The 27,333-nt window shown below is 42.3% G+C and overlaps 2 protein-coding genes across 4 annotated transcripts in view; one reads left to right on the forward strand and one right to left on the reverse strand.

Annotated features, from left to right (window-relative positions):
• The window catches only part of pi4kab (phosphatidylinositol 4-kinase, catalytic, alpha b), a 166,941-nt gene that overhangs the window by 45,125 nt on the left and 94,483 nt on the right, over positions 1-27,333 (forward strand). For all 3 annotated transcript variants that reach the window (XM_060843454.1, XM_060843455.1, XM_060843456.1), the window contains 2 exons: positions 1,377-1,545; positions 9,521-9,571. In XM_060843454.1, coding sequence (XP_060699437.1) covers positions 1,377-1,545; positions 9,521-9,571 — 220 coding nt within the window. The remainder of the gene's footprint in view (positions 1-1,376; positions 1,546-9,520; positions 9,572-27,333) is intronic.
• Positions 11,597-18,698, reverse strand: serpind1 (serpin peptidase inhibitor, clade D (heparin cofactor), member 1). Its single transcript, XM_060843917.1, has 4 exons — positions 17,801-18,698; positions 16,722-16,995; positions 14,169-14,316; positions 11,597-11,788 (listed from the first exon to the last, which is right to left on the reverse strand). The coding sequence occupies exons 1-4, from the start codon at positions 18,696-18,698 to the stop codon at positions 11,597-11,599; spliced, it is 1,512 nt and encodes a 503-aa protein (XP_060699900.1).

The following is a 27,333-nucleotide window of genomic DNA, read 5'->3' on the forward strand; positions in this document are numbered from 1 at the left end:
TTGTGACTTGCAGAGGATTGAGCTCCCGCAATTTTGTTGTTTGTTGTTCATGGTAGAAATCAAAGTAACCTTGAGGGTTTTTATTTAATAGTGACTCAGCCCTCGGACCATTACCCTTGTAAGTTGTACTCTTAAAGCTCTGGCAACCTGTCATACAGTCATAGAGATGTACAGCACGGTAACAGACCCTTCAGTCCGACCCGTCCATGCCGACCAGGTATCCAAACCCAATCTAGTCCCACCTGCCAGCAACCGGCCCATATCCCTCCAAACCCTTCCTATTCATATACCCATCCAGATGCCTCTTAAATGTTGCAATTGTACCAGCCTCCACCACTTCCTCTGGCAGCTCATTCCATAGATGCACCACTCTTTGCATGATAAAGTTGCCCCTTAGGCCCCTTCTATATCTTTCCCCTCTCACTCTAAACCTATGCCCTCTCGTTTTGGACTCCCCTACTCCAGGGAAGAGACTTTGTCTATTTACCCTATCCATGCACCTCATAATTTTGTAAACCTCTATAAGGTCACCCCTCAGCCTCCAACACTCCAGGGAAAACAGCCCCAACCTGTTCAGCCTCTCCCTATAGCTCAAACCCTCCAACCCTGGAAACATCCTTGTAAATCTTTTCTGAACCCTTTCAAGCTTCACAAAGTCTTTCCGATAAGGTCTCGGTAATCCAAGATGGAGGACAGGAAAACTTTCTGGCTATAACAGCTGCTTCTTTTTGTTTTGAGGTATTTTAGGTGTAGTCCTACATATATTTATTGTTTGGTACTGCTGCTTTGTTCTGTTTGATTGTTGTTAGCTAGAATGTTGAGGTTTGGACACCGGTTCTTGGTGCTGTAACCTCATTGCTGAAAAAGATCCAAATAACAACAGAACTTAGTATCAGCACTTGAACTAATGTCATACTGCTCATTGAGGTTGAATGTAATGTTGCTACACAAGAATCTCTGCAGGCTGGAAACTTGGAGGCCCAGTCATTTCTGAATTTCAGAACGTTTTGCATTATAAATGACTTTAGAAATCCCAAACTACAAATCTATGAATTCAAATATAAAACGGTTATGTACGATTAGTTTGTCAACACACACTGCTGGGCTAAATTGGTGATGAGGGATTGCTTGGGTCTACTCAAAAAAATTCTGAACCAACAGTTTGTTTTTTCTGACCAGATTTCTAAATTGGGAAAGTTGGTGTATATTGCACCTGTCTCTTGAAATGGAAGTGTTATTTGGCCACTATATTGAGTGTCCTCCATCTCCAGATGTCAGTGTTATGGGATGCAAATCCTTTTTAAAAAGGAGCAGTTTTTATTGCGCTAATGACTGTCACAGTTTCACATAAACCATCCTGATTCCCTTTGTTTCAGGCACTGTTCCCTGGCAGTTATCAATGCCCTCGCCAACATAGCAGCTAACCTGCAGGGGGAGCAACTGGTTGATGAACTACTTGTGAATTTGCTGGAGCTTTTTGTGCAGCTTGGTTTAGAAGGGAAACGAGCAAGTGAAAGAGCAAGTGAGAAAGGTCCTGCTTTAAAGGTAAGCTGCAGAATGCACCATTTCCATCAGTGGCTCCATTCGGGTTAGTCATGAAAAATATCCACACTCCATCTTTTAAGGCTGTGCTGCCTCATGTAGTCTGGAATCCAAAGTATTTGCTTTATTTGTAAGATGATGTAACAGTGTGTATCAGTGTGTGGGTGCTGGCATGCCTGGGCAATAAAATCTCTTGATGTTGTCTTGAGAGGATATATACTTCTATATTTTGGCGAAACAGAATCTCTCTGAACGTTGCAGTTTTAAAAATTGTGAAAATGAGGGCATAGAACAGTGACTCTGTTGAAACTGAAAACTCTTCAAGTTAATTAGAGTCATAAAGTCACACAGCATGGAAACAGATCCTTCAGTCCATTTCGTTCATGCTGACCAGGTTTCCAAACATGAATTAATTCCATTTGCCAGTATTTGGCCCATATCCCTCTAAACCTTTTTCTCCCCGTATATCTGCCCAATGTCTTTTAAATGTTGTAATTGTACTTGCCTCTAACACTTCCTCTGGCAATTCTTTCCATATGCACACCATCCTATGTGTGAAACATTTTCCCCTCAGGTTCCTTTCAAATCTTTTCCCTCTCACCTTTAGACCTATGCGCTCTAGTTTTGGACTCCCCTACCCTGGGGAAAAGACCTTGGCTATTCACCTTATCTATGACCCTCATTATTTTATAAACCTGTGTAAGGTAACCCCTCGGCCTCCTATTTAACAACGAGAAGTGTCAATTGATGCTTTTTGAAAGAAATTATAGATTAGTTATAGCAGAAAGTGAACTCGACTAGCTCCATAGATGGTCTGGCTACAAGACCAGGTCAATGGTAAGAATCATGCATTGACTAACTCCCATTCTGACTTCAGAACTAAGAGGCTTTGAGAAGAACAGTCTTATTGGATTCAAAGCCCGAACTCTGTTTCTTAGCCTCCTCTGCTGCAAGAAAAACAAACCAAACCTGTCTGGCCTCATAACTGACACTTTACATCTCTAGCAGCATCTTGATGAATCTCCTCTGTGCTTGCTTTAGTGCAATCACATCCTTCCACTAGCGTGGTATCCAGAACTGCGCACAGTGTTCTGTGTGTGGCCTAACCAATGTATTATGTGGTTATAACAAGATTTTGTTGCTCCAATAGTCTGTGCCCAAGCAAATGAAAGCAAGCATTCCATCAATCGTCTTCACTATACGATCTACCTGTGCTGATGCTTTCAGGGATTGATGGACTGGTACACCAAGGTTCCTGCCATTCATTTTTTCCCCAATTAGACCTCCCAAAATGCCTCACCTCGCACTCATCAGGATGAATTCCATCTGCTGTTGCTCTGCCCAGTTTACTAGCTCATCAACATCAGACCATTTTGTGCGTCATCTGCAAACTGACTAATTAAACCTTCAGCATTCACATCCAAGTCATTTTTGAAAGAAATTATCGATTAGTTACAGCAGAAAGTGAACTCAACTAGCTCCATAGATGGTTGTTTTTGTAAATAGGTAGCAAGGGTCCCAGCACCAAATCTGTGGTACACCACTGGTCACAGACTTTCAATCACAAAACCACCCCCCCACCATCACTCTTTGCCTTTTATTTGTAAGTCAGGTTTGGATCCAACTTCCTGTAGGTCCCATGGGCTCTTACCTTTTGGACCAGCCTTCCACATGGGACCTTCTCAAAAGGCCTTACTCAAGTCCACGTAAACCACATCAATTGCACTAGTCTCATCACTATACTTAATCAGCTTTTCAAAAAACTCCAACTTGTCAAACAGGATCTCACTGATCAATATCAGTCTTTTCAAGTATTGATTAATCCTGTCCTTCAGAATATTTGTATAACAACTTTCCTACCACTTACACAAAATTAATTTGTCTGGAAATACCAGCTCCCCTTCTTGAGCAATGGAACCACATTGGCTATCCTCCAGTCATCTGGCACTTTACCTCTGGCAAGTGACATATTAAATATCTCCACCAGACTCTTGCAATCTTCTCCCTTGCCTCCCAAAGCAATCTTGGAAAAACAAAACTTGGAAATTTAGGTCGCAGACACCATCATGTGAAACTTTTGAGTTTTACAGCTCACATATCGTACTTCATTGAACAAACCGCAATACAGGAACACTCTGATTTAAATGACATTAAAACACTTCTGTTTGTTGTTAACTGCTTGAGCTGACCCACTATTCTGTATACTGCTCTGAAGTATTATTACAACAGATACAATAGTTATTCATAACGCATCTTGCCCCTGGTTTGTTCCTAAAATGCTGATACTTCTCTCCACAGTCAAATGTGGTCAACTTTATCACAGCTTTTAGAACCCTAATGCTTTGGATAAGACAAATTGCTGTGAAAATGTGAAATTTTCTTTTTGTAGGCAAATGCATCTATTTCCGTGGTATGTCTGACGATGAACATTCCTTCAGTGTTTCACATCAGCCTGGCCTTATGTGTGCAATGGGCAGGTTTGATCCCACATTCATCTGACTCAAAGTGATCAGTGATTACATTAGATTAGATTACTTAGTGTGAAAACAGGCCCTTCGGCCCAACAAGTCCACACCGACCCGCCGAAGCGCAACCCACCCATACCCCTACATTTACCCCTTACCTAACACTACGGGCAATTTAGCATGGCCAATTCACCTGACCTGCGTATCTTTGGACTGTGGGAGGAAACCGGAGCACCCGGAGGAAACCCAAGCAGACACGGGGAGAACATGCAAATTCCACACAGTCAGTCGCCTGAGTTGGGAATTGAACCCGGGTCTCGGGCGCTGTGAGGCAGTAGTGCTAACCACTGTGCCACCATGCCGCCCACAACTAAGGATGACAGATTTGCGACACACCACAGTCCTTCGCTCTACCAGCTGAGTTATCGAAGGAGAGCCCAGCTGATCTCAGCTGATATTTGATTTGAAAGTTAAGGCGCAAGTTTCAGCACAGAAGCACTTGCAAACCTTGAGATGGCAAAGGGGAAGGAATGTAACAATATAATCCTTTTCTGCAGAGCAGTGGTAATCATGATTTCCCCTGCATCTACACACTGTATTAATATATCGTTGGTATGTGAAGCAGCACAAGTTTATTGTATTAACTTGATGGCAAACTATGTTCCTAATGTCATAACAAAAATAAATATTAACAGAAGCACTGTCTTTAAACAGTGAATGAAATAACAGTATTTGTTCAAAGTTTAAGCTTACAGGTTAATGATTAGCATCAAAGCACGAAGTCCATCTATGCTTTTAAAGTTTTCAACCATTTACACAGAACTTCATTATAATTTTTTTGTATTTTCCAATGTAAGAATTTGAAAACAGAAATATGAGAAAACTGATGTCCAAAATCTGAATTAACTGAGAATTCACAGTAGGGCTATCCCCTTCAGATGTTACAAACAGACTCCACACGAGGTTCCCCAGTTCATTATGGTTCCAGACAGAATACTCCAACTGTTGGTCTCCAATGTGAGGAGGGATGAGCAGGCTCTCCATCTTTTTTCAACCTCATTTTTTGGTTGGTTGTAGCAAGGTTAATTTATAAAAGATCCCTTCGCTTGTGAATCACTTTCTTCTAGACCCATATGAACTTTTATTGAAAGGAGCCAATTTAACCAGGTTTTCTTGAATGAAGAAAAAGTAGGTTTAGGAAGTATTAAATCTGAGAAGAATTAGTAAAACAAAGTACATATACAGCGATTAGAAATAAGAAGGAAGTCCAAGAAAATAAACATTTGAAAAAATATAGGGATCAATCTTTGAATTGTTTGCTAAGAACTGATAGTTGAATATTGCGGCATTGCAGTTTGGGTTACTGGTAGTTTTGCATTAGTAGGTGAAAAGCTAGCTTTGCAATTCTGACTTTTGCAGGTTCTACATTTATGGTGTCTAATGATTGTGATTAAACTCCACCTTTCGGAGTGTGTGAGCCTTTTGTTGTCTTGTTTCCTTTTTAGCTGGTTAGCAGCACTCTAGGTAGAGGGTCATTGCCTACAGCATAGGGGATATTAGTTTCTCAAGTATTAGTTTCACAGCATGCTAATACTCAAACCCAGGATGTCGCATGTGAGCATTCAGTCCCACTAGTCGTCTTCAGCTGAACTGAAACTGTCTTTTTAAACCCTTGTCTTTGACTCACCCAAATGGATAGCATGAACTTTTTATTTGTATTCACTTGTGGGACCTGGGTGTCACTGGCTGGCCAGCATGTATTGTCCCTCCTGAGCTGCACTCCAACTGAGTGGCTTGCATGGCAGTTTCAGAGGGCAGCTGTAAAGCAACCACATGGCTGAGAGTCTGGAGTCTCATGTCAGCCAGACCAGGTGAGGGTGGTAGTTTACCTTCCCTGAAGGACACTGGTGAACCAAATGGATTTTTCTGAACATCAATAGTGGTTTCATGGTCATCAGTAGATCCTTAATTCCAGATTTTTTTGATTGCATTCAAATTCTGCCATTTGCCATGATGGGATTTGAACCCAGTCCCCATTTAGCTGAAGTTCTGGATTCACGGTCTAGTGATAATACCAATAGGCCATACCTGCAAGAGGTAACTTCCTGCTGAGAGGGAAGAGAATCAATCTCCTTGCTATCTCCTCTTCTCATGTCCCTCCCTATTTGACCATTTCCATTGGCTTAACACCGGACTTTGCCAGACACACTCTGAATTTTAATCTCTAGATTTTCTGTCACGGTTCCTTTAAAAATTTCACACCTTGGAAGTAAAAGTGAAAGAAATGTCCATAAATGCTTTGTGGTACTGATCCATTGTCTTAACATTGGTTAATGATTTGATGTTTAGTATTACTTTGGGATATTTTAAAAAGGTTTTTCTTCCTGTTGAAGCATTGCACTTAATTTGGAGATAATAACAGAATAGGGTTTTTGGTTTATGGAATCAGTTGGTTTTCAATTATTTACTTTCACTTCTTTTGTCCTGGTGAAAGCTGTCTTGTGTTTGAAAGCGAGAAAATTTTACCTTGTTTCTTCTGTGCTAAATGCCTCTCAATTGGCAGATTCTGAACCTAAAGTTCTGCCCTTTTGCTGGGAGTTGGTCTTAAAGAAGCAAGGTTTCAGCATTCACTACCCACACTGCCCTTCCAATCCAGGTACTACAGCGATATGTGATTGACTTCACTGTTCTCGAGACATCTGAATTCCATGACTCAGTCCTTCCTAAGCATGTGCAAATAAGTCTTTTTAAAAAACCTTGTAACTTGTATGGATTTGCAGTGACCTTATCACCCAACTTAATCCATACATTTCTCTGAAATATTGTTTTTGAAATGACCTGTGTATCACAACTATCTCCTTTTCAAATCAATCCATTATGAATCATTTCCGGATGCCTTAAGCGTTCACTTCCTCCATAGCTGACCTACAGTGGCAGCATCTAGAAGATGCATTGCAGCAATTCAGTCATACTTCAGCACCTTCCAAACATGTGGCCTCTACCACCTAGAAGGATGAGTGCAGCAGATGTGTGGGAACATTACAACCTGCACATTCCATTCCAAATTTCTCTCCGTGTCATGGAATATATTTCCATTGCCTTACTTTTGCTGGGTCAAAATCCTGTAACTCCCTAATGGCACAGTACCTGTACTATGGGCTATTGCAATTACCAAAGACTGCTTATTGCCACCATTTCAAGCTGTTTGGAGTGAGCAGCAAATGTTGGTATTGCCAGTGACGTTCACATCCTACGAAGGAAAATTGTGAAGTTCTGAGAGAAATTGCAAAGCACTTTGTCAATAAAGGCTTTCTGTTTGAATGCTGAAAGCTCTTTTACGCAAGTCTTGTGGAAAGGGAAGTAAGATATTACATTTGACAGGGCCTTTTACGAACTTTGAATATCCCAAAATTTCACCACCAATTAAGCTGAAAATGTGTTGCTAGAAAAGCGCAGCAGGTCAGGCAGCTTCCAAGGAGCAGGAGAGTCGACGTTTCGGGCTTGAGCCCTTCTTCAGGAATCAGCCCACCCTCCACTGCCGGCACCTTCCCTTGCTGCTGCAAGAGGTGTAAAACCTCTGCCCATACCTCTCCCCTCACCACCATCCTAGGCCCCAAAGGATCCTTCCAAATCCAACAGAGATTTTCTGCCACATCCAAACACCCCATCCACTATGACCAGTGCTCTTGATGTGGTCTCCTCCACATTGGGGAGATAGGACGCCAACTCTCGGAATGTTTCGGAGAACATCTCTGGGACACCTGCACCAAACAACCCCACAACCCAACCAACCACTTCAATTCCCCTCCCACTCCACCAAGGACATGCAAGTCCTGGACTTCTTCCACCTGGATGAAAAACACCTCATATTTCTAGCAAGTTTTGAGAAAATTTGTAGCTCAGGTTGCGGTTCTGGATGTAGGTTTGCTCGCTGAGCTGGAAGGTTCATTGTCAGACGTTTCATCACCATACCAGGTAACATCCTCAGTCAATCCTCTTCTTTCCTGAAGAAGGGCTCATGCCCGAAACGTCGATTCTCCTGCTCCTTGTATGCTGCCTGACCTGCTGCGCTTTTCCAGCAACACATTTTCAGCTCTGATCTCCAGCATCTGCAGACCTCACTTTCACCACCAATTAAGTACCTGTCCAACTCTAGATTGCTTTCTCCATATATGGATGTGTGTCAGACAATTTGTGCATAGCTGAATCTCTCACAGAGCAGTTTGGTTCATGATCAGAACCTGCTTTCATGCGATGTTGGTTGAGTCATAGATATTGTCCAGTACATTGGAGGAACTTCTTTGCAAGTTGAAAAGTGTGGTGCTGGAAAAGCGCAGCATCTGACGAGCAGGAGAATTGACGTTTCGGGCTTAAGTCATTCATCAGGAATTGGGGGTTGGCGAGGAGGCTGAGAGATAAATAGGGTGGATGCTGTGGGAGAAGGTAGCAGGGAAAGTAGATACAGGGGGGTGGTGATGTTGATAGGTGGGAGGCTCAGTGAGGATGTTACCTGGTACGGTGATGAAACGTCTGAAAATGAATCTTCCAACTCAGCGAGCAAGCCTACATCCAGAACCACAACCTGAGCTACAAATTTTCTCAAAACTTGCTAGAAATATGAGGTGTTCTTCATCCGGGTGGTAGAGGTCAGGACTTGCATGTCCTTGGTGGAGTGGGAGGGGAATTGAATTGGTTGGTTGGGTTGTGGGTTGTTTGATGCAGGTGTCCCAGAGATGTTCTCCGAAACATTCCGAGAGATGGCGTCCTATCTCCCCAATGTGGAAGAGACCACATTAAGAGCCATGGTCATAGTGGATGGGGTGTTTGGATGTGGAAGAAAATCTCTGTTGGATTTGGAAGGATCCTTTGGGGCCTAGGATGGTGGTGAGGGGAGAGGTGTGGGCAGAGGTTTTACACATCTTGCAGCAGCCAGGGAAGGTGCCAGCAGTGGAGGGTGGGCTGATGGGAGATGTGGGAGTTACGGAGGGAATTGTCTCTGCGGAATGCTGATATTAAATATTGTCACCCAAGAGAGCAAGAATGAAAACTAGCACTTTCCATCTGTACCGCGCTGAAGTGTCATCGTGAATTACATGGTGAAGTTTATAGCATGGGACCCAAATCGATGACATTCTGAGTCAGTGGCTCGGTGCTGAGCCAAGGCTGATAGCACACAGAGGTTTGACTGCTGAGGTATGTGAACTTGATTGCGAGAACTCCTTTTCATAAAATGCACTCTTTATGCAGAAAAGAAAGGAAATTCTTGTAGGTGTGTTCAGGTTATATATGCACGTTCAAACTCCATAGAGATTTTCAAAAGTGATTGACAGCTTAATTTTTTTTTGAGATTTTAGCTTTTCTTCTGAGACTTCAGTGGAGCTTCAACAACACTCGGTAGTGTATTATGGTGCTATACAGTTAACTCATTTAACATTGAAGTTGAAGTTAGCTATTAGCAGCAATACTGGCTAATGAAAGTATTCTTGAATGATCTATGTATTTCCTCGTTTCAGGCTTCAAGTAGTGCGGGTAACTTGGGGGTTCTTATACCGGTGATAGCTGTGGTGAGTACCTTATCTTTCATATGTCTTTATCCAAGATGGTGCATTTATTTATTGTAGAAAGTACCTACATGATTGAACTGCATAATTAATTAGGGCTATCAGTCAGAGCATTGAGTGGGAGTTAGGAGGTCATGTTGCAACTGTACAGGGCATTGGTTAGGCCATTTCTGGAATCCTGTGTTCAGCTCTGGGCTCCCTGCTTTAGTAAAGATGTTGTTAAACTTGAAAGGTTGCAGAAAAGATTTGTAAAGATATTTCATGGATTGGAAGGTTTGAACTCTCGGCAGAATGAGCTGGGGCTATTTTCCCTAGAACATCAGAGGTTGAGGGATGATCTTCTAGAAGCTGAGGAAATCGTGAGGGGCATGGAATAGGATCTTTTTTCTCAGGGTAAGGGAGTCCAAACCTAAAGGGCATAGGTTTAAAGTAAGAGGGGAAAGATACCAAAGGGGCAATGTTTTCACGCAGAGGGTAGTGCGTGTATGGAACAAGCTGTCAGAGGAAGTGGTGGAGGCTGGTACAGTTACAACATTTAAAAGCAATCAGGATGGGAACATGAATAGGAAAGTTTTCGAGTGAAATGGGGGCCAAATGCTGACAAATGGGACTAGATTAATTTAAGATATCTGGTCAAAAGGATCTATTTCTGTGCTGCACAAATCCATGACTGTTTTTGACTCTATATTTATACAAAAGGTATGTCCTTTTTTAATTACCATATACATTGGGATATATTAAATAATCACATAACTAAGTTTGAAAGAAGTTGCTCCAGTTTTAAATTTGAGTCAGTGGAAAAAAATGACCAACACCATTTTTGCATAGAAAAGTATTGTAATTATTGAGATAACAGAAATGCTGTTGAAGTAAGAAATGATCTTCAAAGTTTGGATTTTAAGATAGCTGATAGGAACTCTGCTCAACTTCAGTACTGATGTATGCAATGTGACCTGATCAATAAATCTTTAAGTGCGGCTGGGAACCCAGCACAGGACAACGTGGATCTCTCTGTCAGCTGGTTCGCTTTGCCTCAAGCTAAGCACTAAGAGCAATGGATATTGCATACAGTTGGATAACATGTTTTCCATCTTGTTCAGAATTATAATAAAATTGTAGCACAGAAAGAGGCAGTTCAATCTATTCACCATGTGCTGGCCCTCTGAAGAAGTGATTCACCTTCTTCTGTGATCCTGCATTTTCTGTTTTCCCAGCAGGACAATGATCCAATTTCCAGTTTTAAAAATAGCATGTTTGTTTATTGGAAGTTACAGTACTACTTCTCTATTTAAAAAATCTGCCTGTACTGTCTAGTTATTTGCAGAGTTGGATTTAGATTTTCATCTAAATTTTAATCTTCCAATACAAAAATGAGCATGAGATATCAATTCCTTGTTGCAACTTTGCAAGTCCTTGACTTGATGTAGCCAAGTGTAAGACGGTGAGCAAACGACTTGTAATAAAGCTTCTGATTTTATAAACTGTTTGGAAAAGACAGCTTTGAAATCAGGCGCTCTTCAGGGAGGCCAATGTGGCATCTCTTATGTGAACAGCAATCCTAGAGTTAACCTGTTCATCTGTTTTTGATGGTGTTGATTTGGAGCTGAAAGTTAAGAAGGGTATCTACAGTGTCCACTTTTAAAGTTGTGCCATGGGAGTTTTTGCGTCCATGCCCGAATAATTGCGGTTTCAACAAATCCAAAGTTCCCTTTGTTGAGATTTGTTGACCAAGGTCTTAGACGAAAACCCTTGAATTGGGATTAATCTGTAAAATATTAGCAAGATGCAATAGCAACACCAACTGTTAAATTCAAGCCACGACTAACAATAGGAGAAAGTACAATCTCGTGAGACAAAAACTGCCAAACTTTCTTTAAAATTTGTTTTGACATATTCTTCTACAAAGTAATGCTCATTTGCTTACTGTGGTTGCATTCTCGTACATTGTGATGCAAAAAATTTGTTTTATTTCTCAAAAACTTAGGCTATTTATTGGAAAGCATATTACTTTTACTTCCCTGTTGGTCATTAGTCATTCAGTGGGTTTGTCACCCGCCCCATGTACAGCAGACATTCAGTGCGGTGCTCGTATATGAGAAATAAGAAGGGTCTGTTGACGGAAAATTCATTCTGCATGGAAAGGGGCATAAAGCCAACGGTGGTCACGGATGCTGCTGTTGTTCCTTCTTCATTCACTTTTAATGCTCCTTGGTGTTTGAACTGAAAGAATTGAAACGTAAGCATAAAGGTCATTCTAGGCTCATCCCCATTCTTTACTGTTTGTCTTACTTGATTTTATTAAATGGCAAACTTTGAGGTACTAAATAAGGATGTTGCCATTTTGAAGGGAAAAAGATCTGAAGTTAGCAAGCAAAACAACATCTGTAGTCATCAGAGCTCACAATTTGGATGTTTTCAAGAAGAAACTGGATGAATAAATGGGAAAAATTATAATAAATATCAGAAAAGACTGATCATTTATATGAATGTGGCAAGACTCAATTTAGTTGTGCTGAATGACTTGTTGAGAGTGGAAAAGCACGACAGGTCAGGCAGCATCTGAGGAGCAGAAGAATTGATGTTTCGGGCAGGAGCCCTTCGTCAAGAATGAGGCTGGGAGGCTTGGGGGTGGAGAGATAAATGGCAGGTGGGGGCTGGGGAAAAGGTAACTGAGAGTGCAGTAGGTGGATGGAAGTAGGGTAAGGTGATAGGTCGGAGAAGAGGGTGGAGCGGACAGGTGGGAAGGAAGGTTGACAGGTAGGGCAAGTCATGGGGAAGGTGCTGAGCTGGAAGGTTGGAACGGGGGTAAGGTGGGGGGAGAGGAAATTGGTGAAGTCCACATTGATGTCCTGGGATTGAAGGGTTCCAAGGCGGAAGATGAGGCGTTCTTCCCCCAGGCATCGGGTGGTAAGGAAGTGGCGATGGAGGAGGCTCAGGACCTGCATGCCGTCAGCAGAGTGGGAGAGGGATTTGAAATGTTCAGCCACAGGCGGTGTGGTTGATTGGTGCGGGTGTCCCTGAGATGTTCTCTGAAGCACTCTGCGAGAAGGCGTCCAGTCTCCCCAATGTAGAGGAGACTGCATCGGGAGTAATAGATACAATAAATGACATTGGTGGATGTGCAGGTAAAACTTTGGATGTGGAAGGCTCCTTTGGGGCCTTGGATGGAAGTGAGGGAGGAGGTGGGGGCACAGGTTTTGCAATTCCTGTGGTGGCAGGCAAAGATGCCAGAAGGGGAGGGTGGGTTGTTAGGGGGCGTGGACCTGACTAGGTCGTCACAGAGGGAACTGTCTTTGCGGAAAGGGGTGGAGAGGGAAATATATCCCTGGTGGTGGAAGTGTCAGCAGATCATGTGATTTATGCGGAGGTTGGTGGGGCCGAAGGTGAGGACCAGGGGGTTCTGTCCTTGTTGCGGTTGGAAGGGTGTGCCTTGAGTGGGGAGGTGCCAGAGTGGGTGAGATGTGTTGGAGGTCATCTTCAAACACGTGGGATGAGAAATTTCAGACTTTAACGACGGTCGCCATCTGGTGTGTTCTGTGGTGGAGCTGGTCCTCCTGGGAGCAGATAAGGCCGAGATGGACGGATTGGGAATACGGGATAGCATTTTTGCAGAAAGTTGGGCAATCCCCTCCCATGTGGTTGAAGTGCCCTCCGACATATCTCATCCACGTCCCGTACCACCTTGAGCCAGATTCTCACAACTTTCTTCTCAATTTGTTATAATTAGCTGAATATTCTGATTTATCTTACAGTCCCATCAAAATGATAGATCGCTACAGCAGTGAAACAAACAATTGCTGACGCTGGAAATCTGAACCAAACAAAAATGGAAATTGCTGGAGAAATCCAGCAGGGGCAGCACGGTGGCGCAGTGGTTAGCACTGCTGCCTCACAGCACCAGGGTCCCAGGTTCAGTTCCAGTCTCCGGCGACTGTCTGTGTGGACTTTGCACATTCTCTCCGTGTCTGCGTGGGTTTCCACCCACAGTCACAAACCTGTGCAGGTCAGATGAGTTGGCCATGCTAAATTGCCCATCGTGTTAGGTGCGTCAGTCAGAGGGACATGTGTCTGGGTGGGTTACTCTTCAGAGGGTCGGTGTGGACTGGTTTCCACACTGTAGGAAATTAATCTAATCTAATCCGTGAAGAGAAAACAAAATATTTCAAATCCAGTGACCCTCTTTGAGGAATTTTTTTTAGATTACTTAGTGTGGAAACAGGCCCTTCGGCCCAACAAGTCCACACCGACCCGCTGAATCGCAATCCACCCTGACCCATTCCCCTACATTTACCCCTGCCGCTAACACTGTGGGCAATTTAACATGGCCAATTTACCTAACCTGCACGTTTTTAGACTGTGGGAGGAAACTGGAGCACCCGGAGGAAACCCACGCAGACACGGGGAGAATGTGCAAACTCCACACGGTTTCTACAGCCACTTGTGACATAGCTTTCTGGATTTGAAGTGTTAACACTGTTTTCTCTTCACGGGTATTGCCAGATGTTCTGAGTTCTACAGCAATTTGTTTCTTATAACTTGCTACCGTTCTGTTTGGTTTGGGCGTTTGTGCTTGTGCGTGGATGCAGAGTGGAACTCCTACCAGGTTAATGACCAGATTCTCCTTGGTTGATATTCCAGTAAAATTGGCAACTGCTTGAAAAGGTAATGTCAATCCCAAAGTCTTCAGGTATGGCACCAGGTCATAGTATTTCACCAGATTGAATCTGGGAAGCACCACCTTTCGTGTTCTTAAAGTAAAAAACAAAATTGCATTCAGAATTAATTTTCGACAAAATTTTTCCTCTTTTGCTCCACTTATTCTTATAGTGACTTAATCGCTAAAATTTTACTTCAAAAGACATCTTAGAAAGAAACCAGGATCTGATTGCTGTATTTGTGACAGTGATTTTGAGCAATTTCAGTCTTCACTTGTTATTTATTTGTTCTGCTCGGTTTAGTGAAGGGTTATAAAGATGGGGATCAGCCTGTTCCTATTTTCGACAACATAACTGAGCCATTTCTGGGCCACTTGCAGCACAGTCAAATGCACATAAAGTTGCTCCGGCCCCACCCCAAAAAGTGACCTGTCTCCCGAACGCAGGAGCAATATGAGCAGGGTGTAGATATAACTCCTCAATCATTGGGGGCCATGGAGCCCGAGATTAATGTTTCCTTTCTATCTCTTGGACTACCCATGCTTTAATTCCTTCGAATGATGTTATCAGCAAGTGCCAAGGTTCCTGCGAGAGTGTGCCTCACCACTCCTTACCCTTTCCTTTTTACGTCTTACTCAGGCCTGGTCACAAAGTGATCGTCTTCCCTTGTCTCTGTCAGCGTGGCCGAGTTGCCCTCAAAGTTTGTGGTTCATGTTGGGTAGAGCAGTAAGTTTTTCTTTGTGGGAATCCTATGTGCTGCAATGAGTGGTCATTTTGGTTTATACAACAGAAATATGTGCAAGCATCTGCTTACAACTCGCATGCGCTATCATGACTTCAGTTTAAAGTGTGACCTTTGCAGGCAATTGGACATAAACGCCAAGAGACTGCAAAAGCTAATGCCCATAATTACAGCTTCTAGTCACCTGACTTCCGTCACTTGAGCAACCTAGGATTCTCAAACTCATCCCATCCATTTTTTGACCATATGTAACAAACATTTGGTAATTGAATCCGGAGATCACTAACTCTCTTAGAAAGAATTTGAGAACTAACTGAATTCTGTTTTCATATTTTAAGCTGTTGCCTCTTAATCCTTTCATTCTCATTTGAGTCAAACAATCTAACTGCCTGAGCAGAATCTGCTCTCTTCATCTGTCACATCACCTTGAAGTTACATTTCTTTAATGAATAACACCCCTGTTCCTCCGGCAAATGGAATCATCAAAGGGTGTAGTACAGAAAAAGGTGCTCGCCCATCAGCAAAGCTGAATGTTTAGTGTTTTCCCATCACTTTGCAATCCAATTCCTAATAAGTTCATATTGGAATCTCTTCCAGCTTTTCAAACAGTCCACTTTAGATACTCACAACTGGTTTTGTCCTAACAACTCCCTTTGCCAATTACCTTTTAACCTGTTCATTGGCCCTGTTGCCAAAGAAAACAGTTTCCACTCTGTCCACTCTTATCAAGCCCCTATTTATTTGAATAACTGTGCTAACCTGTATTGCATCATGGATAATAATCCCAATTTCTCCTATCTTTTCACCTCACTGTAATCCTTTAAATCTGGTTCCATCCTGATAAATTTCCAGAGTTGCCTAAAATCCACAAGCTGTTCAAACAGTACAAGCTGTTGAGTAACTTCAGGCAAAATTCCCAGAATCAATGATCTCTCAACACAACTACCTGAAAGTTCTCGTACATCAAGACAAACTTATAAATTGTGATGCTTTAAATGACTTTATATTATATTGTCACAAGTGCATGGCCTCACAACAATTAAAGTTAGATGGGTGTGGGTGCGGGGGAGTAGGTTAGCTCAGTTGGCTGGTTAGTGATTCAGAGTGACATCAACAGCACGGGTTCAATTCCTACACCAGCTGAGGTTATCATGTCTCTCCTTCTCGACCTCATTCCTCACCTGAGGCATGGTGACCCTCTGTTTAAGCCATTAGTTATCTCTCTCTAATAAGAACTCAGATTTTAAACACAGTCCTACAGTCTGGTGGGACTGTGGTGGTTTTACCTTCAGCCTATATGACCATCACCACACGCTCAAAAAATACTGCACTGGATCTTTAAGCTTTTTGAGCAGGATTGCCAGGCCAACTGGGTAACAAGTGGCCCATAGCTTTGGTTCCTCATAGAATAGTTGTTGTTGCCCATCCTTAATAGCCTAGAACTGAGTGACTAGACCATTTCAGAGGGCAGTGAAGAGTCAAGCGAATTGCTATGGCTGCAGAGTCACAGGAAGGTCGACAGGGGACACTCGTATATCAGATGGATGTTTATGACAACCAGTGATTATCTTAGTAATGGTCACCATGAGACTAGCATTCAGTTGCAGACCTTTGAGCTGAATTTAAATTCCATTACCTGCTGTGCTTTTGAACCCGTATCTCCAAAGCATTAGTCTAGCTCACTAAAATGCTAGTCCAATGATTTTAGCTTCCTGCAGAGGTCTCCCATATATATGGTTGAATGTTCAAAATGTACCTGTTAGTCATGCTGTCTAACCAATTCCCCACCACTTCGGATGTCAGCTGTGTTTCGACGATCCTCATGCCTGAGAATTTACGGGGTAACACGACCAGCATGCTGATGTTTCCCACATAGAGCAGCTGCAGAATGTCACAGTCCAGTTTGTGATCTGCAGCTGCCAAGAAGTTTCCTTTTGTATGCATCAGAGGGACTCGAACCACTTTCTTTTCATTCAGCCGGAATGAACCTGTGTACGTATTCTCAACTGGAAATTTAGTTTCCCAAGTTCCTGTTTGGGGGTGGGTGGAGAGGTCACATAGCGTTACTGTATTTGAGCTCGGGATTCCAGATTTTAGAATCTCATTGTATTTTCCATATTTTCATAGAGCAGCAAGCTCTCTCAAACTGAATATCAGATGATTTAAAGTTTTAATATGTCTCCTCTACAATTAATGTTTGAAAAACATGCCAAAGGGAAATGGGCAGTGTTTTATGGTCAATTAAACGCCAAATAATTGAAAATAAAATCAACACAATAGCATCCATAAGAGTTGAGAATGTTCCTTTCATAGAACTCAGCAGTTTGCTTTCTGCAACCTATCAGCTTATACGCCTCCTTGAAAGCTGCACCCACACCCAATCTCCGCACCCCCCCCCCCCCCCCGTGCTGCATTCTGAGATGAATATTATGAAGTGAAAGTAAGATTTGGACAGATTGTGGGTGCATTGATATACCGTCAGTCTCCAAGTTATGAATGGGTTCTGTGTGTTTGTATTCAAGTTGGCACACAATATAAAATAGATGCCCCTGAATACGTGAAAACGTTCACGTGTTGGATCTTTAAAATAAAGTTTGGTATGGAATCTCAAAAGTTGAACATTTATAATTTAGGGACTGCCCTGTACATATGTTTACCGGTTAAATTCATGATTTAGGCTTGACAACTGGAATTGTAATTTTTAAAAAATTGATTAGGTATAGTGACCTGTTCTGAATTAAATAATGTTTTGTATTTGTGATATTATATTGGATGAATTTAATATCCCACCAATTTAGAAATATGCTGGCTGAATGTGTGACTAAATAAGTTTACCTTTCAAGTAGAAGCAGTTCAGAATCATGATTAGAGTCTGCGGATCTATCGTTTTTACGGCTTCCTTAATCAATCCTTTGGTGATCTTCAAAATGTGACCATTTAATTTATTGATCAACGTAGAGTCAGAAAAATTGGCTGACTGAGGCTCGACGAAGTAATAGGTTTTCATATTTTGTGTGAAGTTGCTCAGAATCTGTGCATCCTGACGTATAAACAGGTTATTAACAGCCCGGAGAGTGTAACCAAAGTTATGTCGAAAGAGGCGATGGGTTAACCTACGGAAGAGGTTGTGAACTGTCATTGTGTCGTATTTTACACTTGCGTTTACAAAATCTGCAAAACCAAGTGCATTGAATAACTGTCGATGGGTTTCGTGTCTTGCACCTAAAGAGACCATGCCCAGGGTTATTGAAATGCCAGCAGGAGCTAGCAGTATGTTATCAGACTGGTCAACAGCATTTCTGATGCTTCTGTATAGATCAAAAGCAAAGTTTGCATTCACTGTATTCAAGCGTTGAATCCTGGTTTTGCCGCGGAATAGCTTAAGTAGCTTGGCTTTTTTGGTCGCTGGATCTGAGAGTTCAAAGTCTGTGACTATTTCTGGCACATCTATCTCATCAATTGCGTCAATATAATCATCATCCTCCCCCAACAGAGCATCAAAATCCAGGTATTCGTCGTCTTCCTCTCCTTCTGGAAGGAGATCTTGTGTTAAGGTGTTATCTTTATGGAATTGCATTTGAATACTTTCCAAGGCTGGATCCTCACTGTCCACGCTGGTTTGAGGGCTCAGCGGTTTGTCTGTTGCCTTGAAATTGAAGTGTTCATCTAAAGGCTTAACTCCACAAAGTGTAGGCACAGTGTAGGCGCTCAGAATAAGGAATACAAGCTTCATTTTGCAGAGATTTGCTTCTGTTGGAGCCAAATGGGAGATATCAGATTTCCAGTAAAATAATAAAAATGATTATAAACAGTTGGTCCAATCTTCTGACAGAAAAGCCTCCAACTCAACTTGAGTTGCTGATGCTTGAGATCCTGAGAAAATCTTGACTCATGTAACAAAGGAAGCTAAAATATCTGGTCTCTGGTTTTACCCTGCCATATTACTGAGATTCCACGGACTGTGGGATCACTTGGCCAGAAATGCACATATGGGCTGTTTTATGCCATATGTATCCTGTCTATAGACAGACTGATTTTAAGGCTTTCATAACTGCTCACAATGCTGCTCATGGGACTCCATGTGAAGACAAGGGTTCATGTCCAACTTGCTCTAGAGATATTTCATGACCTGATAAAGTAGCTAGAGAGCCAAAGTACCACAACACTGTTCAGCCCTTTGGTGCCTTTTGGATTCATTTCCCTTCCTAACCCTAGCTCCTGAACTGTTATAGAGTTATTAGATTACTTACAGTGTGGAAACAGGCCCTTCGGCCCAACAAGTCCACACCGACCCGCCGAAGCGCAACCCACCCATACCCCTACATATACCCTTTACCTAACACTACGGGCAATTTAGCATGGCCAATTCACCTGGGCCGCACATCTTTGGACTGTGGGAGGAAACTGGAGCACCCGGAGGAAACCCACGCAGACACGGGGAGAACGTGCAAACTCCACACAGTCAGTCGCCTGAGTCGGGAAGGTACAGCATGGAAACAGACCCTTCAGTCCAACCCATCCATGTCGACCAGTCATCCCAACCCAATCTCGTCCCATCTGCCAGCACCCGCCCCATATCCATCCAAACCCTTCCTATTCATATACCCATCCAGATGCCTCTTAAATGTTGTAATTGTACCAGTCTCCACCACATCCTCTGGCAGCTCATTCCATACACGTACCACCCTCTGCATGAAAAAGTTGCCCTTAAGTCTCTTTTATATCTTTTCCCTCTCACCCTAAACCTACACCCTCTAGTTCTGGACTCCCCGACCCCAGGGAAAATACTTTGCCTATTTATCCTATCCATGCTCCTCATAATTTTGTAAACCTCTATAAGGTCACCCCTCAGCCTCCGACACTCCAGGGAAAACAGCCCCAGCCTGTTCAGCCTCTCCCTGTAGCTCAGATCCTCCAACCCTGGCAACATCCTTGTAAATCTTTTCTGAACCCTTTCAAGTTTCACAGCATCTTTCCGATAGGATGGAGACCAGAATTGCACACAATATTTCAACAGAGGCCTAACCAATGTCCTGTCCAGCCGCAACATGACCTCCCAATTCCTGTACTCAATACTCTGACCATTAAAGGAAAGCATACCAAACTATCCTATCTACCTGCCACTCCACTTTTCAGGAGCTATGAACCTGCACTCCAAGGAATCTTTGTTTAGCAACACTCCCTAGGACTTTACCGTTAAGTGTATAAGTCCTGCTAAGATTTGCTTTCCCAAAATGGGCACCTCGCATTTATCTGAATTAAACTCCATCTGCTACTTCTCAGCCCATTGACCCATCTGGTTCAGATCCTGTTGTAATCTGAGGTAATCCTCTTCGCTGTCCACCACACCTCCAATTTTGGTGTCATCTGCAAACTTACTTACTGTATCTCTTATGCTTGCATCCAAATCATTTATGTAAATGACAAAAAGTAGAGGACCCAGCACCGATCCTTGTGGAACTACACTGGTCACAGGCCTCCAGTCTGAAAAACAGCCCTCCACCATCACTCTCTGTCTTCTACCTTTGAGCCAGTTCTGTATCCTAATGGCTAGTTCTCCCTGTCATTCCATGAGATCTAACCTTGCTAATCAGTCTCCCATGGGGAACCTTGTCGAACGCCTTACTGAAGTGTTCTTACCACTTCTCTGCTCAATGCTCCGCAGACCACCCCCAACCCACCATTCGTACTGTTTGCTCCTCCTCCATTTCACCTGCTTCCTCTGTCCCAGTCAGTTTCAACCCCTTGGGATCTCTCGGTCTGGTCTGGCTGACAAGAGAGCTGGCATTGCTGGGGGTAGGGGTAGGTGGGGTGTGGTCGTGCTTTCTTATGGAATGAGTGTGGGAGGCATATGTGTTCAGAGAAATGGGGAAAGACACTGTAGGTAAGAAAGGAAGAACACTTGTGTGGGATGAAGGAGGAAGATGAGTTAGAGGGCTATCGGTGTTGACCACACTTGAGCATGAAGAGGGGAGTGCATTATCAGGGATTTTGGGGAAGGTTGCCAGTAAAGAAAAGCAAGCCAAGGGAACTCTACGATAGTACATAGTATATTTTAACATGTTTTCAGCTGTGAAACATAGCTGAAAATAACACAGTTAGCTTAAGATTTAGATATTTAAACTCTTAAAATAAGCTACCAGTCCCTAAAATGTTGCAGTATCTTTGACTTTCCTCACTGTCCTGCACTACAAGAGAACTGTTGAATGTAAGGGGTGTGCTGCATTTCTGAAGAGGCCAGGATTACAGAAATGTGGAGATTTGTTCTAGTGCAGAAAAGTTAAGTGCGGAGTGACAGTTGGGAGTTGACACATTCTGGGGTTGACATCATGGTATGTTATGTTTAGCAATGTACTGTTTCACTGGTTATTAATAAGCAGAGGGGTTGGTTAGCTCAGTTGGGTGGATGTCTAGTTTGTCATGCAGCGTGACTGATACCGACAGCCATATACTGGCTGAGGTCATTAGGGGTCCCAGCTTCTCGACCTGTTCCATCGCCTGAGGTGCAGTGACCCTTGGGTTTAACCATCACCAGTTATTTCTCTCTGGTTCTGTGGGATTATGGAGACTTTACCTATTATCTGGCTTGCTTATGAATACCTTAACTGCATTCAATTATTTGGAGAAAATGGTAAAATATGTCAAAACTTCTTAAGAGTTAGTTACCTTTTGGATGTTAGACCACATTGTGGAATTTTGATCTGATCCATCTGACGAATTGGAGTTTTTTAATCTTACAATGATGCTTCTAAAATTATCATTTGTAACCTACTTCGCTACTAACTGATAATGACTGCTATCATGAATAGAGAAAAATGCTTTTTTTTATCTCTCCATTTGTAAAAGTTCAGTGGAGTGTTGTGGTTAAGTGCAGTGATAATTCTGATCATGTCGGACTGGCAGCAAGTTGCCTTTAATTACATGAAACTCCCTAAGAATTCTCAACTGGCAAATTATATATAATATGAAAATTCTTGCCTGCATGCACGTCTTGTTCAGAAGTCCTTTGAAATGTTTCTCACTGCACCGAGATCAAGGGCTTTATCATTAACCATCACCATCCACCCCCTGCACATTGCTTCCAAGTGCTTTCCAGAGGGAAACATATGCCCTTTACTCTCTGACTGCGGTTTCAGTATCAAAGAAGGTTTAAAAGTTCTGGAAAACAACCCACAATCTCAACTGTAGGTTGATCAGTTTTCTCTTGTTTATAGTATATAGTGTCATGGAAACGTGCAGCGCGGAAACAGACCCTTCAATCCAACCCGTCCATGCTGACCAGATATCCTAACCCAATCTAGTCCCACCTGCCAGCACCTGGCCCATATCCCTCTAAACCCCTCCTATTCATGTATCCATCCTTTTAAATGTGGCTATTGTACTTGCCTCCACAATTTCCTCTGGCAGCCCATTCCATACATGCACACCCTCTTTGTGAAAAAGTTGCCCCTTAGGTCTCTTTTATACCTTTCCCCTCTCACCCTAAACCTATTCTGTCTAGTTCTGGACTCCCCCACCTCAGGGAAAAGACTTTGTCTCTCCATGCCCCTCATGACTTTATAAACCTCTATAAGGTCACCCCTCAACCTCCGATGCTCCATGGAAAACAGCCCCAGACTGTTCAGCCTCTCCCGATAGCTCAAATCCTCCAGTCCTGGTAACATCCTTATAAATCTTTTCTGAACCCTTTCAAGTTTTACAACATCTTTCCGATAGGAAGGAGTCCAGAATTGCACGCAATATTCTAACAGTGGTCTAACTCATGTCCTGTACAGCCGCAACATGACCTGCCAACTCCTGTACTCAGTACTCTGACCATTTTAGTGCTTTGTTCAAAATGATGCCCTCAAGCACTCTTAAAGTTTTGCCTGGATTTGAGACTTCAAGTCCAGTCTGAGCTTGTGCTTCACATCTAAATTTCCAGGATGCTTCAGCATTGTTGCATCAACTGACCTGAACTTTTTTTTTAACTAAGTGTGTGCTTACCTGTTCTTTAAACTTACTTGAAGAAAATCTTTCTCTCAATAAACTTTGGGTGGTGTTTCCTGTAATACTAAGAAATTACAAAAATGCAACAGTTAGTTGGGGACCACCTGCTTCAGCGTTTGTTTTATCAATTTCAGAAACCATATCAAACTCATTGAGAGAAACTGTTGAATACCTTTACTCAAAATCTAGTCAGTTTTCAGGAAAGAAGTTAAATTTGAAGCCATAACAAATCCTCTAATTGTTTTAATGTTTTTTAAATTAGGAGTTGAAAGTGTACAGGATAAAATTTATTGGCAGAGATTCTAATGAGTTAATTTCATTTGATTTGAGAGATGCAGACAGATACCCATGCAAACACAAACTGAAAACCATCAAAACAGAGCTCTAGTTTACTCTTTACCCAACTGCTATTTTGAATGTGAATAAAATGTGTTCTTGCCCTCAGTTTATTTCCCCATCTGCACAAAATGCCAACCATGAAGATCTGAAATTTAAAATTTAACTTCAGCAATTTTTTTAGAGATGTTTGCAACAAAGCTGCAACTTCTGGAAGATGTGCTGAAAATGTGTTGCTGGAAAAACGCAGCAGGTCAGGCAGCATCCAAGGAGCAGGAGAGTTGACATTTTGGGCATGAGCCCTTCTTCAGGAAACCGCAGTCACAGAGTCCTTTGGGCTCATGCTTGAAACGTCAACTCTCCTGCTCTTTGGATGCTGCCTGACCTCCTGCACTTTTCCAGCAACACATTTTCAGCTCTGCAGATCTCCAGCATCTGCAGTCCTCACTTTCTCCTCCAACTTCTGGAAGATGTCAATTTACCAAGTGTCAACCTGCCACAGTGGGGTCTTTCTTACCTTGCAGTTGCAAGGTTTTGAGTTCAAACCTCATTACACTTATTCATTGGCTGGGCCAGCATTTATTGCTTGTCCATAGTTGCCCTCGAGAAAGTGGTGGTGAGCTGCCTTCTTCACCTGGTGCAGTACATGCATTTTCAGTAGACCCACAATGCCGTTAGCAAGGCAAGTCCCAGATTTTGAATAAAAGTAGGTGATGAAGCGGACCTTACATTGGAGCACCACCATCTGCATCTGCTGCCCTTGTCCTTCTAGATAGAAGTGATTGTGGGTTTGGAAGGTGCTCTCTGAGAATCTTTCGATATCTGCAGTGCATCTTGTCGATAGTACACATTGTTGCAGCTGCTGAGTGATGATGGCAGAAGAGATGGATGCTTGTGGATGGGCCAACAAGCAGGCAGCTTTGTCCAGGATGGTGTCAGCTTGAGAGTTGTGAGAGCTGCACCCATCCAGTGTCACACTCCTGACTTGTGCCTTTGTAGATGATGGGCAAGGGTTTGGGGAGTCAGTTGGTATGTTATTCACTGCACTATTCCTGGCCTCTGACTTGCTCTTGTAGCCACTGTTTATGTGGTGACTCTCCTTGAGTATCTGGTCAATGGTAGCCCCAGAATGTTGACAGTGGGGGGCTTCAGTGATGATAACATCATTGAATGTCAAGGGGTGGTGGTTAGATTATCTCTTATTGGAGATGGTCATTGCCTGACATTTGCCAGACGCAAATGATACTTGCCAGTTTTCAGCTGAAGTCTGGCTAATGTCCAGAACTTGTTGGGTTTGAATGTGAGATGCTTCAGTCTGAGAGGAGTGAATGGTGCTGAACATTATGTAATCATCAGCAAATTACTACTAACCTTACAATGAAGGGAATCTAATTGACAATTTAAAAATCACGCAACACTAGGTTACAGTCCAACAGGTTTATTTGGAAGTACAAGCTTTCGAAGTGCTCCACAGGTAGCTGTGGAGTAGCACCATAAGAGACCGAGTTTAAAGCAAAAGATCTGTGTCATGCAACTGAAATCATACATTGAACAAACCTAGATTGCAGATAAGTCTTTCATCTTTTTAGATTGGATTGCAGGTTTTGGGTTCATTTAATATGTAAATCCAAGAACTACTTTTAAGTCACATTCTCAAGATAATGTAAGGTTTTACGAACAAAATAGAATGTATTTACAATTACAATTCTGCAAATGCAAATTCACCCCATAGATTTATATATATATGTATGTGTGTGTGTGTGTGTGTGTGTGAGTGAGAGAGCGTGTTTGCATGTGTGCGAGAGTATGACGAAGTATAACCCTGTGAGAGGGTGTATATGTAAGGGGTGTGTGTGTCTGCGAGAGAGTGCGTAATGAGAGAGGGTCTGCGTGAGAGTGTGAGTAACTATCGCCAGACAGGGATGTTCCCTCCCGGTCAGGGACATTTGGCCTTAGATTCCGGGTGACCATTCTCCAAGGCAGACTTCTGGACAGGCAACAACACAGTGGCCGAGCAGAGGTTGATAGCCAAGTTCAGTACTCGTCAGGATGGCCTCAGCTGGGACCTTGGTTTCATGTTCCACTACACAATGTGCGCACACACATGCAGACCCTCCCTCATACACATTCTCTGTCATGCACATAATCTATGGGGTGAATTTGCATTTGCAGAAGTGTAATTGCAGGCAATCTGCAGGCAGTCAATGCAAGCAGTTAATCCACTTTGGAAATAGAACCAGTCTGACTCCAGATTGGGATACAGGCAGAATCTAACCTCACACCTTTAATGCATTGTCTGAGCTGAGATGTCACTTTTGTTTTATAAAACCTTAAATTATTGCAGGAATCTAACTTGAAAGGAGTTCTGGGATTTACCTATTAATGAATCGAAACATGCAACCCATTCTAAAAGAAGAAAGAATTAACAACAATCTAGGTTTGTTTAAAAAATCATTTCAGTTTTATAACACTGAGATCTTTTGCAATAAAGTATGTGTCTCATGCTCCTGCTCCACAGCTACGTGATGGAAGGAGCAGCGCTCCAAAAGCTTTTACTTCCAAATAACCTATTACCTGGTGTGTAAAAGATCGCATCATGTCGATTTTAGAAAAGCAACAAATTCCTATACCATCCCAATCAACATTCATTCCTCAATCAATATCATAAAGAACAGTTAAGTAGACATTTGTTTTCTTCTTGTGCCCAATTAGCTTTATTTTTTTCTTTATTCATTCACAGGATGAGGGTGTTCTTGGTTAGGCAGCATTTATTGCTCATCCCTAATTGCCCAGAGGGGAATTTGGATGTTGGATGGCCAATTGAGAACAGATAAAACTTCTGTTGAACATCTCATCGTAACCACATTTCTTTCAGTGTAACAGTCCCTCAGTACTGCACTGGAATATTGGCCTTGATTTTTGTGCTGAAGTCCTGCAGTGCAACTTAACCCATAACCTTCTGACTCAGAGCTGAGTGTGTGGCCATCTCAGCTGCAGTTGACACCAGATAGTATAATCAATTTGCATCACATGCAATTAAATTGAGGCACAATTGTGTTATCTTGAATACATTTGTAAACCAGTAATTCTTCCCAGTAATTAAACTGAACAATAAGGACCCGTCAATAAACAAATGAGATTTTAAAATATATTATTTTAAAGGTATGAAAGAGAAAGGAAAAGCTGTTTGTTTCCCTCTAGTCTGTTCTGATTTTGCTTTCCTCAAAGTGAAGAGCTGGAGTTTTTCAAACATTGTTTTTGAGGCACAATTCATCTTGGAAGCTTTAATTCCTACAACATCTGTTTGTCCTTCAACAAAGGATATTCACTTCACCTTTATAACCTTAAAGGCACAGTCAAATTAAACATATCTTGGCACACTTGCAGGATGGTAATGCATTAGAATGTATTACCCAGTTGTTACCTTGGCATGTGTGCATGATGTGCATTGTGAAAGATGAAGAAATTTTTGAAAGCAGTTGTAAAAATCGTATTTTTCCATTCTCACTTGGAAAGGATTAATTTTTAATCCCATAATTGTTGATTTATTAGAGGGTGATTTGTGACAATCCCTGATTATATTTGTTAGAATGTACAACACAAAGGACATGCTAGTTCTGGTCTACGTGACCTGTTACCCAATAATTTTGCTATTTTCTTTTTAAAATCCTGAATTTAAAAAAAAGTTCCTTGTGCATTTTTTTCTGAATCTATTTCTGCTCATGAATATTGAAACCATTTGCGATCACTCTTATGCCCAAAAGAACACTTTTCTGAATTAAACTTTACAGTAAAATGTACATGTTTTTTCTAATAAAATGCACAGGCTCCTCAATAAACTATCACCACTTTTGACATGTGTGTTTGTAATCTAAATCAGTTGGTCTTAATTTAAAATGTTTGAATGGGCTTACCTGTGGGACGATATAGGAGAGCAGACTTGTGCTGTTGAAATCAAAAGGTTGTGTGTTTTTCAAAAGCTTTGCTCTTAAAGATCTGACCTAATGTCCCCGGTTCATTGATCAATGAGAAAGCAAACAAAC

This window comes from Hemiscyllium ocellatum, chromosome 24 (assembly GCF_020745735.1).
Source record: "Hemiscyllium ocellatum isolate sHemOce1 chromosome 24, sHemOce1.pat.X.cur, whole genome shotgun sequence".
Lineage (NCBI taxonomy): Eukaryota > Metazoa > Chordata > Chondrichthyes > Orectolobiformes > Hemiscylliidae > Hemiscyllium > Hemiscyllium ocellatum.